At 47.0% G+C, this 20,816-nt stretch overlaps 1 protein-coding gene across 4 annotated transcripts in view; it reads left to right on the top strand.

The window, feature by feature from the left end:
• The window catches only part of Ablim1 (actin binding LIM protein 1), a 170,188-nt gene that overhangs the window by 142,909 nt on the left and 6,463 nt on the right, over window positions 1–20,816 (top strand). For 3 of the 4 annotated variants that reach the window (XM_038317700.1, XM_038317701.1, XM_038317702.1), the window contains 8 exons: window positions 10,109–10,156; window positions 12,788–12,928; window positions 14,938–15,029; window positions 16,211–16,316; window positions 17,071–17,135; window positions 18,094–18,154; window positions 19,003–19,010; window positions 19,883–19,957. In XM_038317700.1, coding sequence (XP_038173628.1) covers window positions 10,109–10,156; window positions 12,788–12,928; window positions 14,938–15,029; window positions 16,211–16,316; window positions 17,071–17,135; window positions 18,094–18,154; window positions 19,003–19,010; window positions 19,883–19,957 — 596 coding nt within the window. Of the gene's footprint in view, window positions 1–361; window positions 482–8,262; window positions 8,368–10,108; window positions 10,157–12,787; window positions 12,929–14,937; window positions 15,030–16,210; window positions 16,317–17,070; window positions 17,136–18,093; window positions 18,155–19,002; window positions 19,011–19,882; window positions 19,958–20,816 lie in introns of all 4 variants that reach the window. The other variant, XM_038317703.1, reaches the window with a different exon arrangement.

Genomic DNA, 20,816 nt, shown 5'->3' with positions numbered 1-20,816 from the left:
GGTTTCCGAGGGTCATTTTGTTGAAGCAGCGGTTGAGTCTATGTGATGTGCTCAGTCCTAACACTGTGTAGTTGGCATTACCATGCCAGTGTCACAGAAACCATGTTCGACAAGCCATTTATTCTCAAAGATTGACGCTGTGTCCAGCTGATCCAGGCTGCAGATTCTGCCCTCTGCCTAGGCCTCCACAGGGGCACTCCTAACCCTCTGTCTGTCCTTGCTCCTTTTTCCGGATTTCTGATTAACGCTCTTCATTCCCTCCCCACCTTGGGCGCCTGCCCCGCTCCTGTGTTAACGTCTTCCTTCTTTTCTGTTTCTACCTCGCCCTGCCCCGATTGGTTGGTTCCCTGCTGCTGCACAGAGCTTTTGTCTCCTGGTGTGCACAGGTGGTCCCCCCTGCGCCCCAGCAGATTCAGCTCCACCCACAGCGACTCCCGTCCCAACCCCCCCTTCAGACACCACTTCCTCCCCTATGTCAAAGGTAAGGAGGCAGGCCTCTGCAGGAGGCAGGGCACCTGGCCTGCATAGCGGAGATTTATTAGCACCCCACAAGGCTAATAAGATACATCTCCAGGAGTTAGAGCCACTGAGCTTCTGACCCATCAGCATGCCTGCGTGTGTCCTGACTGCCCCCAACTGCAGCCTTCGAACTGGCATGGCATCTCACATCCCTAGAGATGTGTCCTTTCCAAGAGCTCTGTACTAAGCAATGGGGTGTGTATGTAGGAACTAAGAGCTATCTCCTACCAATTAGAAAAATATATTATTATTTTGTCTTGGTATGCGTCAGTGGCAAAATATAATATATGCCAGGTGTTTTCTTGGGTTTCATTTGTGATATGTTTCTGTAAAACACAGCAGTACTGAGGAACAGATAATGAACAGTCGCCTTCACTGTGAGAAAAAACGTGTGTGGACTGCATAGCTTCTCTCTCTGAGGCACCTGACTCTGAGTGCTTCATTTTTGATTGTCCTAATTAGTTTCTCTGATGGATAAGACAGGCAGGCTCTGCCTCCTTTTTCCATTCCCTGCCTGGCATTTCTCCCCTCTACTCTCTCTGGCCGTTTGCTTCCTTGTTGTGTATGATTCCTTAGAATCCTTTTCCCAGAGCTTTCCACCGGGAGGACCCGAGAGCCTGTGGCAGGCTGTGAGAGGCCACCATTTAGGTGAAGGATTCCCCAGAAGGATGCTAACTTGTTGTATTGCCTTGATTTGGACCACATGAGCCAACAGAAGTAGTGTGAGGTGGGGGGGGGGGGGGGGCAAGTGCAGAGATTGTTGTGGATCTGAAAGTGGCCTTCAGGGCTTCTCTGAGTCCCAGGTGTTCACAGTGCCTGTGCTGTATCCGCCTTGGAGCTGGGACACTTCTCCGGCCCCGGACCTCCACTGTCAATCCACCCAAGCTTGTGTGGCTAGTGTAGCTTCCTGAACAGCCGACTCCTGAAATGCAGATGTGCTAGGAATTGGGTGTGCAATTATCTCACACATTACTGTCTCAGCATTTTCCATGTTTTGCAAATAATACGGCCAGGGGCCTAGAAAAGTGCATCTGCTCTTGCAGAGGACCTGGGTTAAGCACCCACATGGCGGCTCACAACCAGTTCTAGGATTAAGCACCCACATGGCAGCTCACAACCAATTCTAGGGGTTTCTGGTGCCCTCTTTTTATCTCTCCAGGTACTGCATGTACATGGGACATATACATGCAGACAAACACTCATGCACATAAAAATAAGTTGGTGCTGTTTTTAAAGAAAATATTATGACCGGCATATGATGGAGCTAGATACCATTTACCATTAGCAAAACTTCTGGGGCAGGCACAGAATGTTCCAGAAGTCTTGACTGGCTATTTAAAACTGTTATTGATAATTAGTATTGTAATACCTGGCATCCATCTTTGGAAGCCCCCTCCCCCTGGGAATAATCTTAAGACTAGCCTCTCTCAAGCTGAGCAGTGGCTCAGCCTGTTAAGCGCAGAGCTTGCCAATCTCGAGGTCCCGAGGCACTTGCGAATCCCAAGGTCCCGAGTTCGAATCCCGAGTCCGATCACAGAGCGGCGTGGGCCATCTGTCCCAAGTTGTTCGATTCTGTCACAGAGTGGCCTTGTGCCGTCTGTCCCGAGTGTCTGCCCACGCCTTCTCGTGGCGTGGGGAAAAAAAAAAACTAGCCTCTCCGACACAAATAATTCCATCAGACCAAATTAGATGGAATAAAAGATGCACATGTTTAAGGCAGTGCTCTCGGGTGACCAGGAAAGCATGGCAGGGGAGCAGGAGAGACCACCCCAGTGACCACTTTCCTTTCTGGGCGGCCGCCCAAATAGCCTATGGGAATGGTCCACTGCTTGGTGTGCTTTTTGGCCCTCCCTGGGGAGGGGTTACTGCTTGGCAGGCTTTCCTGGAGGTGGAGTCCAGACAAAGGCAACTCCCAGGGGGAGGTGCTTCCAAAGATGGATGCCGAGAATTACAAGTATAAGGTTGTTTTTGTATCTGAGTGCCGAGGTTATAGTCTTTAGAATTTTTGTATAGCCATAAAGAAATTACCAAGAAAAAGCTTCCACCATGTATTTTAATGAGCGCTTCATATAGTAGTCCTTGACCAACCAAAGTAATGGTTTTTATTTTTGACCCATTAAAGAATTAACTGCTTTGTCTGATTATGATGCGTTTTGTTTTTCAGAGAGATAATGTTTGTTAAACAGGCCCTTTAAAATTGCACAGCATGCGTACAAATAACACAACACATTGGAGATTATGTATCCCAGGGCTGGGCACTGCCACAGGGAGCTAGTGGACACTGGCATCTTGGATTTGCATATCTCCTCCCTTGCTTGCAATCTGTGTGACCTTGAATTATTCTCTTGTCCTTGTGAACGTTGTCTCACTTATGAACCGGAAGGAGAGGACAAGGACTCTCTCCTGGGTCATTAGGTGTGTGAGGTGAGGTACCTACCGTCAGTATGCAGCCATCAGCGTGGTGCCCTATGAGTGCTTTTGTGTAGCTCAGGCGAGCTCCACACTTCTGTGGAGGAGTAGATGACCTTGGACCCCGATCCTCTATTCCTAGGTGCAAGGATTGCAAGTGTGTGCACCCAAAACCAGTTTGTGTGGTGTTGGGGCTCAAGCCCAGGGCGTGTGTTCTCCAGGTCAGCATTCTAGAGACTGAGCTCCATCCCTCAGCTCATTTCTTATCGCCTCATCCCGTGTATCTTCAGAGCATCCCTGATGGAGGCCTAGTCAGGAGCTAGGAGCTGGGGTCCTGGTGAAGTCATTGACTAGGACTAGGAAGAGGAAGGACCCGGGCCAGACTGCAGGCTTCTTGTATCCAGATGCTAGACCTCTCATATCCAGACAATGCTAGGCCTCTCTTGTCCAGAGGGATTTTTCCAGATTAGGTGCTCTTGCTTTAGAATAAATCTATATGCACTCTAAGTGTTGAAGCATAATTTTATTTTCTTCATCTTTTTAACTGAAAATTGTGATTATGACTACTATTTGGTCTTTTGAGACAGGGTTTCTCGTTGTAATCACTCTGGCTGTCCTAGAATGTGCTCTGTAGACCAAGTTGGTCTTGAACTCAAGGAGATCTGCCTGTCTCTGCCTCCTGAGTGCTGGGATTAAAGGAAACATTACATTCTTTGAGGCTAATACAAAGACTCATTTCAGTCATTTAAATAATATAGTTACTAAAATTGTACAATTTCTGTGAGCCTCAGTGATACATTGTCAAAATGCAAAATGTATTTTTCTGCTTGAGTCTGAAATTGACATTTTAAATGTAGTCAAGTATCATGGGTTTAAACTACAAAAATCACTAAGTCAAGAGGAGTTAGAATGGCTTTGACTTTATAGTTAAACATATTTAATGCTCTCTCATTTTTATTAGATATATGCTAACACTTTGTTTACTTGGAATCATCTGTATAATTCATATATGTTTACCCTCAGGTTTTAGATCACATGAGCTTTTTAACTAATCTAAAAAGTAAATCATGGACTATTTGTTCAAGGATATTTAACTTTTAAAGCCTAAGAGTGTGAGTGGCTAAATACAGCTTCTCCCACGAACTACTTCTTTCTCAGCTATTTTGCAAAGCATGTTTCCGTTTACATAGGAAGCCTTTACAGCCTGCAAGGACTTCAGAGTGGAGGAGGCTTGGCTGCACCACAGTCTTTCAAGTGGGACATTGTCTTATTTTGCATTTAATTTTTGTTTCCCTTTTGAGACAGGATCTCACTCAGTAGCCCAAGCTGGCCTGGAGCCCTTCCGTAGCCCAGGCTTGCCCTCTGCCTCCTCAGGGCTGGGGTTGTAGGCTGTGAGCCACCATGCGTAGCTTGGTGTTATTTTTGATCTTGGCACTTAGCTGGCTACCATGGCAGTTTCTGTTTTAATGAGTCAGCATCAAGGAACATAACTCAGAGAAGGCTGTCCATCCCAGGAACACACATATAGAAATGGAAGAGGCCCTTGTCACTGCGGCAGCAGGGCCCAGCCTTCTGCTGGCCAGGTGCTCCTGGTCCTCCTTTCTGATGCCTGCAGCCCAGGCCCCTGGGGCTCACTGAGCTGGAGAAGCTGGTTTAAAACCGGCAGGCTCCTTACAGGCTGCCTCTGCCTCACTGGTTTCCGTCCTTTTCTATAACGAAGGCCGGTATTCTCTGAAAGAGCCTTTCTCCTTTGTTCTCCAGCCTTGCAGCTTCATTGTGTTGGGAAGTCCTGGCTGGGCCATGCAGACAGTGGCATGCCTGGAGATTTGCCGAAACCCGAGCTTTGCTGAATTTCTTCTCTCCCTTCCCCTTTGAAAACCTCTTAGACATCACATCCATATCCGGGAGGCAAAAACACGGTTGTGAGCAGGAAGGCTACATTGATCAAGGCCCTTTGAAAGGAATCTTTCTTGCTCTGCCTAGATAGTGCTGCTGTGAGGTAAACACACACTAAACATGTCCTGAAAAGAATCTAATCCTTACTGAGGGTTTAGATGAGAAGTGGTCATCTTGACACTGTCACACAGTCCTAGAGGCTGCCGACACTGAGCTCCTCCCAGACAGACAGTCAGAGACAGTCAGAGTTTAGAATATGAGCAGGCACGCTGGGAGCCAGACAGCGCTCCGGCACCTTCTGCAGCACCGTGTTTATTCGCCCTTCACAATTATAGTCCTCAAGGCTCTGGTGGCACCAAAGAATAAATAAATAAATAAATAAATAAATAAATAAATAAATAAATAAATAAAATGAAGTGGGGGGGTATATCTGAACTAAGTACAGTGTGGATCCTGCAGGTGAGCCGTCTCCCAGGGGTCGGCTCTTCCGGCTGGCAAGGAGATGCCAAGAGCTAAGGATGAGGACTGTCAGGGCGGTGGTCTGACCCCAAGCAAAGGAGACGGACATGAAAGGAAGTAAAGATGGCAGCTTCCATCCTGCTCGTGGTTGCTTTGTAGGCTCAAATGAGGAGTGGATGCCTTTTAGAAATCATTTTTATCTGCTGTTTTAGACAGTCCTGTGGGGTATCTTAGGTGATCATAGAATTTACTCCCAGAGACCTGCGTATGCTATTAGTGGATTTTTTAAAATATTTATTTATTTATTATGTATACAATATTCTCTCTGCATGTATGCCTGAAGGCCAGAAGAGGGCACCAGACCTCATTACAGATGGTTGTGAGCCACCATGTGGTTGCTGGGAATTGAACTCAGGACCTTTGGAAGAGCAGGCAATGCTCTTAACCGCTGAGCCATCTCTCCAGCCCCGCTACTAGTGGATTTTGGTGTTGTTTTTAACAACTGAAAAGGGCTGTGGTGGTTGAGGATGCACAACCAAGTCAAAAGCAACCGTGCCGTAACTGGCGACAGCACTCCCCAGCCCCAGAACCTTCCAGAGTCTTTACCCTTATTGGAAGGTGATAGGTTACTACTGTGTCTGTCACCAGAGGGTCCTGTGGATGGAGCCTTGGAACTGTTACCTGCCTTCAGCAACCTTCAGCCTCTGCCCAGCATGTATCTGTGTGTTTGCAATGACCCTGCTTAATCAGGATCGAGATGCGTTTTTCTGAACACTCATCTGACCAGTTGTGAAAAGGAAAACCCTCTCCTTGTGCTCTGTAAAGACACAAGAGCTACAGGTGGATCCAGGGCAGGGAACAGTGAGCTGACGGTGGCCAGATTTCTAAGTTAGAGAGAGGTGGGGCTTCCCTGTGCCTCCTGTGGAGAAAACCCCTAAGAGCCTTCCATTTTCAGCTTGTAGCAGTTGTCCAACACTTACAGGATTAAGAGACCCTTCCAGAGTGAAGCCATTAAATTGGAGGATGAACTGGAATGGAAGAGGTGCAAGGAGATGCCACTGTGACCCCACAAGGAGATGCCACTGTGACCCCACTGCTGGGGACCAGCATTGCTAAGCCAGGTCAGGCGTAGCTGTAGAAGCAGTAAGTTGGCCTGGATCAGTCCTTCACTCCCAGGCAGTTCATAAGTGCTCACTCTTGGCCGGGGGATGAGCTGAGCATTGGTGAGAACGGAGAGGAGGGTCCGTTCTAGTTCAGCTGTACATTGACATAGCACTTTATTTCTAAACACGAGCCCTCTCCTGCCCTTCTCTGCTTGTCTTTCTACAAGCATTTTGTCAGACCTAAAGTAGGTGGTGCTCTTTCGGAGAGCAAGATTGCCACATATTTCTTCACTCCTCTTTAGGGTGACCTAAAACTATCTATATGGAGACGCATCTCAAAGTCCTGGTAGTTGACTTCTTTCATATTTTGCTGGTTAGATTTTGGACGCTTTGACTTGAAGAAGTCGTAGCCCAAACTGTTTCCTAACAGTCTATGTAATCTGCTTGAAATAATTATCTCAGTGGTTAGAACACTTGGCTAGAATGTGCAAAGGCCCCAAACTCAATCCCAATTTCTAAACAATAACAACAACAAAAATTAAAATATTTGTACTCCAAGTGAATGAAACAACAGTCTACAAAGTGGTCTGAAAAATTGAAAATCATGGCCTAGAAGAGAGAGTTCTGACTTGACTGAAAGTATCTAAGAAGAACCGTGAAAGTCATTTACAGTTATACTTCCATAGCTGGCCCTCGGTGCTCTGCTGTGCTCCTAGGACATAATGCTTGCTCAGGTGCGGGCAGGAGGACAAATTAGGCCAGTAGCTCCTTTCTTTCTGATTTTGCTTATGCACTTTCCTGCACTATGGACAGAAAAGGAGGATGTGAGTGTGTGTGTGTGTGTGTGTGTGTGTGTGTGTGTGTGTGTGTGTGTGCTCGCGCGCTTGCGGATCTGCAGTCAAGCTCCAGCCCTCCACACCCCCATGGGTCGTGTCTCCGCTATGGACAGTCTCCAGTGCTGTAGTCTCAGCCCACCCTGGCTTGTGATGGTCTAGGTCTCTTGCTGGTCTTCTTTCTAGCTCCCCTGGGGCCCTTCTCTCTGACGCTGTGCTCCAAGGGACTTCCTAAAGAACCGATGGAGCCTGCGCCTTTTTCCTGAGCTTGCACGTCAGTCCTCTGAGTGAGCAGGTGCAGGGTGTAGCGGTATTATGGTAGGGAGACCCGAGAAGCCGAGGCAGAAGCTATCTCCTTCCCGGGTTTGCACGAGCCGCAGGATTCAGTTAGAGTGTTAGGGATCGAAGTCCTAGCCAGGAGGAGCCTGATCTTGGGAGAGAATACGAATAGTCCCAGGGTATCTGACAGAAGGAGTCTAACTCCATCTGAAATCTGTCAATTTCAGAGCAAGGCAAACAGAAACATACGCTGTAATGAAAGCATTTTACACTGTGAGGGGAAGGACCGGGTGACCACTGAGGCGCCCAGCCTTAGCCTCAAGTTAAGAGAAACACACTCTAGTGGCCAGCCTCTGCCATCGTGCCTGGAAGGAGCTGGGGCCTGCACGTCCCACCCACCCACATGCTTGGGACTTAAGCTTCTGACGCCCGGCCCTGGCCCTTCCTCCCACACACTCACCATCTCATTGGTTTGCCAAGCACACGGGCCTCCCTCCGCTGCATGCATTGGAATGCTGCTGCCCCCCTGACTGCTGGCTGCTTCGAACCTAGTCCTACCTGAGCTCCAATCTCCCCCTTGGGAAACTAAACCGGAGGCCACTTTTGCGAGCCAAGTTGACAAACTGAGTCTATTTCCTTTGTTTTGCCGTTCTGACACTGCCCCGCCTCCTCCGGCCTGTTGTGGTGAATTTTGATACGCTTGCTCGGTTTCCCTTATGGCTCTCCCCTCTCTCATTCGGTTCTTTCCCTTCTTCTCATTGGAGGCAACGAGCCGTCCAGCGGCCGGAGCTCCCCTCTCCCCTGCAGGCCCGACGGTCGTCCTCTCACTCCAACTTATGCTCAGGCCCCCAAACATTTCCATGTTCCAGGTAGGAGCCGACACGGCGTGTCTCGGTGTCCTGTCGCCGTGTAGAACATAGCTGTGTGATCTCGTCTGTCTCCATCTCCCATGTCCCTACATCAAGATACACACAATCAGCAAACACTAAATTGCAGGATCTGGCCTTCTGAATGATCAGATTCAAAATTGGTGGGCCTAAAATTGAAGGCCTAAGTTTTCAATTAAAAACAGTTTTGTTTTTTTTTTTTGTTTTTTTTTTTTTTCACGGCTGGGGATTAAACCTGGGGCCTTGTGCGTGCCATACGCGTGCTCACCCACTGAGCCACTCACCCAGCCCTCCCGTGTCCTTACAGAGATTGTGAAGGGAGTGGGAGGCAGAGAGGGTGAAGACCAACAAGAAGGGTTGGGTTTCCCTTCCCTCAAATTGTGGTTCGCTGGCATTAACAAATTAACCTAAGGCTGTCTCACTAGCTTCTTCTCCTGAAGACTGAAGCACAGTGCCACCTCCTTCAGAGCTGTAACACTGGATCAGCTAGGCGGTGTTTCTGTAGTGTAGGCAGTGAGCAGGTCGGCTGCACAGCCTGCCACAATATCTTGCAATTTAGGCTTGGCACTGCAAGGCTTGCCCTGGTAGTCACGGTGCTAACCACCACAGCTCAAATATAACTCACCATCAGAAATGGGAAAACCAGCCAGGCACAGTAGCACACGCCTTTGAGCCTAGCACTTGGGAGGCAGAGGCCACACTGATCGACAGAGTGAGTTTCAGGACAGCCAGGGCTACACAGAGAAACCCTGTCTCAAAAAAAGCAAAACAAATCAAAAACCGGAAACCCAGAGCCTGACACTATCCTGACAGTCAGGTCAGCTCTGTCCATAAGAGTGACCAGCCGTCTGCGGCCGCCAGGAGTTTCATAAACTACCCTAGGCTAGGTTCCTATAACTCTGCCTACCTGGAATTTCTGTTTATTTTTTTCTTTAAAGTCTGAATTTATCCAGCAAATCAGGAAGGTACAGTAAGCTAGGACTTTCTTTAAAATTTATTTTTCATTAATCTTGAAAACTGTTATATATATTCAAAGTTTTTTTTAATATGAAGAATTCCCCACCAACGTACAGTACCTTAGACAATGGGGGAACAGAGGGGACTTTGGAAATATCTGAACATTTTTAGTCGAAGTGAAATGGTGGCTTAATCAGACCGAGTCTCTTCAGACATGTGGATAGCGTTTTGTGCCGCTTTTCCTTTTCCTCTCTTGCCTCTCAACACAAATTTGGCTCGTCTGGATTAGGACTTTGTTGATCATCCAAGTGTTGCTGCCCACATCGCTTCCCATTGTGCCTGTCATTAGCTGAAATCATAAATTGAGCCACCGGTAGTAACTCCTGGCTGCTCAATTTCTTGACAGTAGCGATTTGGGGATTGCTTGTCCCCAAACTGGTTACGTCTGTCTTCCGTCTCCACTGCGTGCATCGCTTTCTGTCTCGATCCCACTTCCAGTGACGTCTGTATGTGAAATAAATGGCTCATGAGTAAGAGGCCCCTCTGTGTGTGCTGTGCTGTATTACAAAGGCTCCCACATCACTCGTGTGTAGACTCGGCTCATTTCTGTTGTCTTTTCTTCCAGTGTGCTCAGTCTTTGTAATACGAAGGTCAGCCGTCTGGGTTATTTTGGTGCACCCTTTGGTTGGCCTGTTGTTTTGTTTTCTTTTTCTCCATCTCTGAGCTGGTTCCCATAATCACACATCTTTGCTTTTCATTTCCACAGATCAAGGGATCAACATTTACCGAAAGCCTCCCATCTACAAACAGCATGGTAACTTAACTCGCTCTCCTCAGCTCTGAAGTGGCGGGCTCAGCTGGGTTCCTCTGTTCTCTCCCAAAGGCTTTCTCGAAGCAGTTAGGGTGGCTCAAACTGGGGCACACTACATATTTTACACGCTCTTGTAGTCTGACAGGATACGAATACTGACTTGAAATCCATGTGCCTCATAGAGAGAATTTAGCTCAGATGGGAAGCTTCTGTCCATTTCAGGCCACGCCTGTCCATAGAAGGGGAATTGTGGTTGCGCAACAGCAAATTGTCTATGACCTTTTCTACACTGTTGAATAATTTAACCAACTTTTAAATAAATTTGATGAGCTCACAACTAGTTCAAGTAATTAAAGCCAGTAAAACAAACCCCATAGTAGACAGAGTAGCAAGCCTGAGGCAAGCGAAGGACCCATCCCGTACTGCAGAGATGGCTGTGTGGTTCATGGGCATACACCCTCTGTGTTCAGGTGTTCTCATCCATAAGCACCAGTAATTTAGATAAGTGTGTCTCTTACATGCCTAGAAGCGAGGACTCACCAAGGTGGGTTTATTACAGTATTTTCACTTTCTGGGGAGATAGGTCTTTCAAACCCAAGAAATCACAGTACTTTCTGCAAGTTTCATTTTCCCCCCACCATTCTCAGGCCTCTCTGGATTTATCCGCCATAAATCTCTGGCTTAGATAGAAAGCCCAAACTGGCTTTCCAATGAATTCTGAAAATTACACATTAATTGTGTTTGGAGATTTGAGGGCTGTTCTCAGAGTCTAGTCAAGAATGAGGAAGAATCCAGATCTCAGCTGAAAATACGTGAGAAAAAACTTCCAGGCCAGCATTGTAGGGAGGGGAAAAGTGTTTTTCTTTTGGTTTTCCTTTTCTTTTTTATTTCGAGGTTTTACATCCTGTGCTTGCATTTTAAGTTTATTAACATTGTTTTTTTTGTTTTTGTTTTTATGGTTTAATGTCTTCCCACACACTCATTAACATGTGAATGTTAACTCCTGACACACCAATCCTAATGAGTAAGTACTGTTGGAAGTCTTCTGTTTCCCCATTAACAATAATACACCCAGAGTTAGATGTAGCGGTTAGAGATGTCTGTAAATATTAGAGTCTCTGGCCCCTAGCTCTCTAAACAGCCATCAGACAAGAGCCAGGGAGGGGGATGGTGTTAGGCTTTGTGTAGAAGGAATGGCTAGGTTCCTTCTGTGATAACCATTTGGCAGAAGTCCTCCTTTTCAGCCTGTTGGGAGTGGTTAACATAGCACAAGAGTACCACTTTCCAAGGCTCGCTCGCAGAACTCTGCTCCATGCCTAAGAGATAGGTGTCCTGTCCCAAACGGATACCTGTGCCCTGGAACATTTGCCAGAAAAAAAAATTCACCTTTCTTCCTTTTTACTTAGAAGTCCAGTCTTGTGCTAACACTCTAAGCCAGAAAGTTACTAGAAGAATTGGAATATTCAAAAAATTGTTTCCAGATGTAAAAATATGGGAGCCCCAAAGAAAAGTAATTTAACTTCAGCCTTATAAATATATTTTAAAATGTCAAGGCGGTTTACCAAGTCAGCTGGAATTAGGGACTGACTGCTTAACCTGGTTTGTTTTGCTTCGATTCTGTGCTTGGATTTTGGACTCGGAGTCAGTGAGTCTTCCACTAAGGATAACCCTGGGAACTAACGTTGCTTGCCGGGGTCGCTCTTGTTTCCAAGCTGACTGGCTCACTTGTTTGAGTGAGCCTGGATTGGGACCATAAATCACACCGACGTCCTACAAGGCCAGAAGTGGATTTCCCCGTTTCAGTTTCTTCTAAGATTCAAAGACCCATACAGAGCACATAAAGGGTTAATAAACTAGATTAGCATATCTGTGGCTTCTGGCCCCCAAAGACAAAGCCAGCCCCTCCCTAGTCATTGACAACCACAGCCAAATGTAACTTCTCCTGCTTTCTACTTAGCTCTTTAATTTCAAATTTCTAATTATCAAAAATTTCTAGTCCCAGTAAAAGGTAGAGAGTGAACAGAGCTATGATGGCCGAAGTGTTGAGAGTTCTAGCCTTGAAAGTTTCTGTGAAGAATGGAATGTCACGTCTGGGGTGGTACCAGCATCCCTTACAGACCCATAGCTAAGTCACGTCTGTGGGGTGGTACCAGCATCTCTTACAGACCCATAGCTAAGTCACATCTGTGGATAGTACCAGCATCCCTTACAGACCCATAGCTAAGTCACGTCTGTGGGGTGGTACCAGCATCCCTTACAGACCCATAGCTAAGTCACGTCTGTGGGGTGGTACCAGCATCCCTTACAGACCCATAGCTAAGTCACGTCTGTGGGGTGGTACCAGCATCTCTTACAGACCCATAGCTAAGTCACGTCTGTGGGGTGGTACCAGCATCCCTTACAGACCCATAGCTAAGTCACGTCTGTGGGGTGGTACCAGCATCCCTTACAGACCGATAGCTAAGTCATGTCTGTGGATAGTACCAGCATCTCTTACAGACCCATAGCTAAGTCACGTCTGTGGGGTGGTACCAGCATCCCTTACAGACCCATAGCTAAGTCACATCTGCGGGGTGGTACCAGCATCCCTTACAGACCCATAGCTAAGCATCCCCGATTCCCACCTAGATGCAGCTGCCTTGGCAGCCCAGAACAAGGCTTCAGAAGATATCATCAAGTTTTCCAAGTTCCCAGCAGCCCAGGCGCCAGATCCCAACGAGATACCAAAGATTGAGACGGACCACTGGCCCGGTCCCCCCTCGCTGGCCGCCATAGGTATGAAACCCATGCAGCTAAGTCAAAGCGATGGTTTCCTAGGAGAGTGTGAAATGAATTGCTTAAAACATGCGAAGAAATGTCACAAAGACGTTTCAGAAAAGTGCATAGACCGAGGGGCAGAATAGTGAAAAAGATGAACCTAACACCAGTGTGCACGCAAAATGCTTCGAGGTTACCAAACTGCCTCCCACGGCCTGGCTGTATGCAAAATGCACAGAGACCCAGAACTGGTCTAAAACTCACGGCGTGGATGGACCGGCTGACTCAGTTGTCTATCGAGTAAGCTGACCCGGAGCCTGCTGGCAGGGGCATTATTCTGGAGAGCAGAGTGGGTAAAATTGCTGGGCATCCACCAGAACATATCCTCGCCCAGTTAAGTTTGTTTTAGACCGTATCTGGATTGTGTCTTCCTCACTGCTAACAGGCAGCCTTAACCCTGCAGACCTCTGCCGGCGCTGCCGAGGTGGCCCGCTCCACTGCTACAAAGGGCTGTAGTCGGCATTCCGCAGCGTAGCTTGTGTGTGTTTCCCTCTGCCATTCCATGATCCTGCGCTCCAGTGCCACATTAGAACCATGCCATTCTTTGCTTTCTGCTTCCCAGTTGTGTCTGTAGCTTCACCGTTCTGTCATTAGTGAATGGGTTACCAAGCCCAGCCGCTGAGACCGAAAATTAGGTCAGTCTTACAGGGGTACAACTACCCTCATTTCTGTAGACAACCTGAAAGGCCTTCAGTGTTCCAAAAGTTCTTAATCTTCTTGTTCAGGTTGTCTTGGTGTTTTTTTTTTTTTTAAATAACTTATATAGGCAATAGAACTTCATTTTAAAGTAATTGATAGTTATAGAAATAGTTGAATAGAAATCTATTCTCATTATCCACAAATATTCTATAGTTAGGTTGTTGAGATGTTTCTAATTCTTACAAACTTTGGTCTATTGATTTTTATTAGTATAAACTAAAGAGAAAAATCGACATTGGCTTTTTTTAAGTCTAAGAAGGAAGCGGCTGTCAATCTCTGCCCTTCAGGAAGTTTTGGGGCTCTTAGGTTTCTACCCAACCGCATTGCTCAGAGAGAAGGGAAGTCACTGTTGACATTGTAATCACTAAATCCTCTAGAGCTGCCTAGAATCCTGAAGTGAGGGAAATGCCTTCCCCCTTTATCAAAATAACAAAAAGTACAACTATTAGTAAATTTTATTAGACTAGGCGAAGTTCCTAGTTCTCCGGCCAGGTTAATCTAAGTGATTTAGGAAAAACAAGACTGACCTTAGCCTTCCAGTCACTAAGACACCTCCTGGAGGCCTAGAAGTGATGGGTCAGCTGCTGTGTGCTCCAGGGTCACTCTGAGCTGTACTCACCCTGCTTTCCTTTACCTATTAGTAACAGATTCTCTTGTGACTGATTTTTACTGTGTGAGGAAGGGAAAACTACAGACCCACCCTTTAAAAGAAGCACAGCAAATGTGTTTCTTAATGGATTTACTAAGGGCAGAAGAAAAAGTAGAAGTTTATTTTTTAAAAAAAAAAAAGTTTAAAACCAGGAGAAGAAGGAACTACAAGCGTTAAGAACTTGCCACAAGATAGCAACTGACTCAGCTATTTGCAGATATGTGGATGTTTGGATTTCTTGCTAGTTAAAACTGATCAGTAATAGCTGGAGGTACCTACCTCTCCACTTAGTATAACGAACTCTGGCCTGTAGTTGATGCCTTGAGACTGAGTAGCCCCAGCAAGCCCGGGTCTACTTGGCAGACACGTGGGAGGGCCCAAGCCCCTACCTTAGCTGCATTACACACAGAACTAGCGCATCTATCAGATGGGCCCTGAAAAGCCAGCCCATGGTGCTGATTGGTGGTGGGCATCTTCCCCTGTGGTATTGTGCCCTTCGCTGTGTGAAAGCCTGCTGTCCTGCCACCTTGCCAGCCTGATAGACAACCAGATGGGCTGGACCGCTAAGATACCTCTGTCGTGGGGCAGATGTGAGAAGTTGTCTTTACTGTGGAACTAGGAACTGACATGAGACGCAGATCTAGCGGCAGAGAGGAAGACGAGGAGGAACTCCTGAGACGCCGGCAGCTTCAAGAGGAGCAGTTGATGAAGGTTTGTCCTCGCGGCTGTCCTCAGTTCCGTTCCCAGACGCCCCACGTTTGCTTGTTTCCCATAACTGCCTCGTGCACTCCACCAAGGGAGTAGGTGGTGCTCCCAGACCGCAGGGGTTTGCAGGCCAGTAGGAGAGGTACGGCAGGTCTCTGGTGACCCGAGGTGGTGACAATGAGGCCGGAGGGTTGGGGGTGACAGAATGCAGGGAGCATTAGACTGTGTGGTAGGTGTACAGGTATTAAAGGATGGAGGTGGAGGGCTCCTGCGGGCCGAGATGGGTGCACCCAGGGGCACGCAGGCCTTGCTAGAGGGATTTCCTTGGGATGGCATATATTGGCCCAAGCCTTTCCTCAGGACAGAATATATATCTGGGATGATAAAATAGGTACCAATTGGTCTGCCCCCCTCTCCCCACTCCTTTTACAACACTCTTGCTTTTTGCTAGGACCTCTGGTACCTCAGAGGGCTAATGAATTCTAAACTCTGACCAATTAGGGGTTAATGGAGCCCTTAAAATGGTGTCTTTCAAAGATGTGAGAAGCACACTCAGTGCTGAGTGCATAGGAGAGAGAATCCCGAGAACAGCACTGGCTTGTGTAAAATGTGTACAAACAGTGAGAGATGGGTGTGAATCAGAATGTACAGGCTGGGGGCTCCTTGTGTGGGGGGCCACAGTTTGTTTCCTTCCGGACTTTCTAAAGTATATGTGAGCATATATTTCTTTAAAAAAATTTTTTTTTACACACGCCTTTAATCCCAGCACTCGGGAGGCAGAGGCAGATGGATCTCTGTGAGTTCGAGACCAGCCTGGTCTACAAGAGCTAGCTCCAGGACAGGCTCCAAAGCCACAGAGAAATTCTGTCTCGAAAAACAAAAAAAAAAAAAAACAACAAAAAAAAATTTTTTAAAGCAAACAATGGAATTTCTTGTTTAAGGGTCCCAATCCATAATCTCTCCCTCCTGTATCAAAAGTCATCAAATGTGCATATAAGCTGAGGCTTTTGGGGGAGGGCAAAAGGGAGGTGATCTTTGAACATGGAGCCTGGCTGGGGACGAGAAGCTTCCCCACTGGAAAAGCTAGAACCTGACCCACCTCCTAAGGAAGCCCAGGCTCCAAGCAGGAAAGGAATGGTTGGTGGCAGCAAGTGCATCGCGTTTCCTTTTTTTCTGTCTGTGGACAGCTCAACTCAGGCCTGGGGCAGTTGATACTGAAGGAAGAGATGGAGAAGGAGAACAGGGAAAGAGCGGCCCTGCTGGCCAGTCGCTATGACTCTCCCCTGCACTCAGGTGAGCAGCAGACCCTGCCTTCTGTGCTTTAAGGGTAGGCTGAGCTGCCTGCCCGTTACCCAGGGCACAGGACTAACTTGTGTGATCTTCTAACTCCTCGAGTTCCTTCTGAGTGTGGGATGCCGGTCTGTGTGAGTATGTCAAATAGGTCAATAAACAATTTCAAAAAGACTGTCCTGTCCAGAGATGCAGGGGTACTGAGCTGATCTGCTCCCTCCATAGCCAAGCTGCCTTGCAGGACTGCGCCTTCACAGATGAGATTCTGTAGCCAGGCCTCCCAGGGTCCCTGCTGTGATTGGCTAGACCATTTTGATATCTAACACGATTGGTTTCTGGGGCAGTACTGATGCCAACTCCCACCACACCTGGAGCATAAGCACCCACATATCCCTAGGCTCAAGTCCTTGCTCTGCAGACTTTCTTAATGCCTATCTTTTTTCTCCTATAACACGGAAATAATGGTGTTCTTAGGGTTGAGGGCTCAAAGTAAGAAGGTGTACTTAGCTCTGTCTGTGGTAGAGAACCATAGGGGTCCTGCTAGCTTCAGCTCCAACTGGGCTGCATGTCCTTCTTCCTCCTGCCTCTCCTAGAGATGATCACACATCTCCTGCACGCTCCCCAAGAAGGCAGTGTGTTGTAAGACCACAACGCAATATCATTTGGATTCTCTTTCCAAAGTCTTTAGTTGTGCGAGATCACTGGCAATCTCACTGAATGAAACACTAGCAAAGTCTTTTGCTTTTTCCTCACCCAGCTGCACATGCTCCATCGTCAAAAACTTCGTCTCTCCCTGGTTATGGCAAGAATGGCCTTCACCGGGTAAGACTCTCTTCAGTTAATGGTTTCTGTGTGTCTCCTTCTGCAGTCTGTACTGGCAGATCATCGGAATAATGTGACTCCTTTATGTGCGTGTGTGGTCTTTTTATTTTTTGTTACATTTTTATTATGGCCTATGCATATCAGTATGTTCATGTATGTGTGTGTGCCACATACTCAATGGTGTTTGTATGGAGGTTAGAGGTCAACTTGTGGGAGTCAGTCCTCTCCCTCCACTGTGTGAGTTCCCCACACTGAACTCAGGTCCTTAGGCATGGGCAGGTACCTTTATACCCTGAGGAATCTCTTGTTCTTGCTGCTGGGATACAGAGCACACTGCCACCTGCCTAGCTTCTTGGTGAATCACTTTAAGGTATAAGCAAAGGAAAATACTTCTTTTTCAAGGAGAAAGAGTTAACTTTGATGGCTGGTGTAAGCGTAAGAGACTAATTAAGCAATAGCAGGCACTTTTTTTTTTTTACAATAAGGCAAAAAGTACTCAATTCATAATCTCTATAAAGAGAGCTGGTGGCAACCACCTTTGCTTACCAAGCCTAGAATAATTACAGTTATGTAGTTACTAGATGTAATTCCTAGAAATACATTGTGGGGATGGGGCAGCATCTTTCTATGTAGTCCTGACTGTCCTGGAACTTACTATGGTGATCCGGCTGGTTTTGAACTCACAGAGATCCACCTGCCTCTACCTCTTGAGTGCTGAGATTAAAGGCACCTTTAGAAAAATATTTGTATTTATGAAAAAGAAATACTTGCCTGCTGGACATCACCATAGATGCCTGCAAAATGCTATGATTTCATAACTCGAAGAATAAATAAGATAGTGACCACCCAGGATTTTAGCCTGGGAAGGATTCTTAGGATCTTATAAGTCTGTTCTCCTATTTCCAAATCTAAAATGACTACAGGAGATTTTCCAATGATAATGTTTTCCTTGTTGCAGCCGGTTTCCACAGACTTTGCTCAGTACAACAGCTACGGAGATGTCAGTGGCGGAGTTCGAGGTAAGGCTCCAAAGGGAGGCCAACCCTGACACTGTCACTTCTTGTGAGCCTAGTTCAGGAGAGGCTGTGCAATCACCTTCCTGCCTATGTTCATGTTCTGTGTATCCCACAGTAGGGCCGCAAGCACAAAAACATCAAGAGTGTTTCTAGATCAGTGTTTCTCAACCTGTGGGTTGCAACTCCTTTGGTGTCAAATGAAACTTTCCCAGGGGTCACATAATACTGTTGGGAGACACAGATATGTGCAGCACCATTCATAACAGTAGCAAAATTGCAGTTCTGAAGCAGCAATGAAAATAATTGTACAGGTGGGGGTCACCACAACATGAGGAACTGTGTTAAAGAATCACAGAGTTGGGAAAGTTGAGGGCCACGGCTCTCGCTAAATACAAGCTTGGGAAACCAGTATCTAAGTATTCTCACGTTGTCCTTCTGCGTTCTGAGTACTCCAGTGAAGGAGGTTTAACCCTACATGAGGTGCAGCTGCCGCCCTCAAAGAGCATGTGGCGACAATAGAGAGGAAGGGTGTTTGATGCCTGAAGTTGAAGCAGGCATTTCCTGGCTTCAGGGAAACCAGTGGTTCACTGATTAGGACTGAGGAAGGAGCATGGTTCATTTCAGAATGTTTCAGAAGTTACGGCAGAAATACAGGGTTACTCTTGCAATTCTGTGGGTTTGGGAATGTTTCAGAAGTTACTGCAGAAATACAATGTTACTATTGGCGATTCTATGAGTTTGGGAATGTTTCAGAAGTTATGGAAGTTACCGTAGAAATACAATGTTACTATTGGTGATTCTGTGGTTTTTCTCCTGGTCTCTCCCTCATGATTTTCTTTTTCCTTTTTCAGACTACCAGGTATGGATGGCTTTGTCTTCCTTGAGTTGGCCACACCAGACAGAACATCCATTCTCTAGTCCATGCTGCTACTTCAGGGGAACGGTTTCCGTTGGGAGGATGATTATGGTGGTTGATTGCCTAACCGTTACCCCATAGCTGGAAGGAGCAGGCATGTCTGGTAGCCAGGTCTCGTTGTTGTCACTGCAGACTTTTCGAGTAGGGCATGAGCTGGGCCAGGTGTGAGAGGACTCTCTTCTCTGACTGGCGCGAGCCCTGTCCAGGGTAGAAGTGAGTGGCCTCACCGGCACGAGTGCAGACACTTTTAGTTATGGTCTCTCAGTGCTTAGGGGCTGCCTTTCCTTGGTTGTCCCCAAATTAAATGAAGCAGGACTCTTAGCCACTGGGAAAGAACAGTTTGCTCCCAAGGCCTTTCTTTTCATCTTGTAAGACTGAAAGGGAGCTTGAGAAGGGAGAATAAATCCAACCTAAGATAAAGAAAGAAAAAGGTAAGAGAGTCTGGTGGTGTATCTTTTATTCTCGGTACATCAGAGGCTGAAGGTTCTAGAATTCAGGGCCAGCTGGGCTACAGAGAGAGATAGACACAGAAGGAAAATAGTAATAGAACCAACAGTTTTTATGCGTATGTCCCTCCACCTGGGCAGCCTACATCAGGAAATAATCCGTAGTCATTAATCCATGATCTTTCTCCAACTTGATTACATATTATCAGTCTTACTCTGTAAGGCTCCCACTTTGAGAAATACATGGTAGTGAACATTACATGATGGGAGGATCTGAGACCTGACAGGAAAGTCAGGGAGCACTTATAGCCCTGCCTGGGCTTCCGCTGAGATTTTCTGCTCATCACTGAACATGCACGTCTGTTGCAGACCCTCCCAGATGGCCACATGCCAGCCATGCGGATGGACCGAGGAGTGTCCATGCCCAACATGTTGGAACCAAAGGCAAGTGTGACTGTCCCTTTCCTCTTGTGGCTTCCTGTTTGCTGTGTTCAGAGTGTAAGAGCCTCCTGGCCCCAGGTTAGCACGTCCAGACAAGCTTGTCCTAAGTGTTGTATTATTCCTGTTTGTGCCACACTCACTCAGCAGATTTAAACCTTTGCTGCCCACAGTACTCTGCTCACAGTGAGGTACCAGAACCCCTTCCCTATAACCTAGGTGCTACCTTGACCCTTGCCACATGCATCTCAAGGCCTGTCCAATGCTGAGTGGAATGTCAGAAGCCTGCTCCAGATTTTGTGATCAATATGTCCCAGTTTGCCAGAAGTTTCTTAGGGTTACTAGCAAACATCTTGCATACTACATCTGATTAGCCATGGACAAACTGACATGTCTGGTCATTCTAGCTCCAGAACATTCTGTGCCTCGAGGTATCTAGTTGCCAGACGTGATGGAACACACCTTTAGTCTCAGAGATCTAAAGGAGGGACCTGAATATCTTAATTTGAGGCCAGCTTGGTCTACATAGCGAGTTCTAAGCAAACTAGGGCCACATAGTGAGGCACTGTCTTACAAAACAAAACAAAACAAAAGGGGTATCAAAAGACTTGATCTCCTTGATCCCTTAGTTGTGGCTTATTTCAGTGTGTGAGCTTCCAGAACACTGTTTTGGGGCCTGCTTGGGTGTATGAATTCACAAGTCTGTCACAGCTAAGAGCGCTGAGCCCTGCACAGTTACTCTGTAATCTAACAGCATCATGTAAGAGGCAGCACGTGTGCCTCCCACTCCAGATCTCCGCTAACGTTGACCTTCCCGACTCTTCCACTCAGAAGACCGTTTCCAAGGCACAGCGCAGCCTTGGAA

This window comes from Arvicola amphibius, chromosome 1 (genome assembly GCF_903992535.2).
Source record: "Arvicola amphibius chromosome 1, mArvAmp1.2, whole genome shotgun sequence".
Classification (NCBI taxonomy): domain Eukaryota; kingdom Metazoa; phylum Chordata; class Mammalia; order Rodentia; family Cricetidae; genus Arvicola; species Arvicola amphibius.
This window is presented reverse-complemented; position numbering and strand designations above follow the sequence as displayed.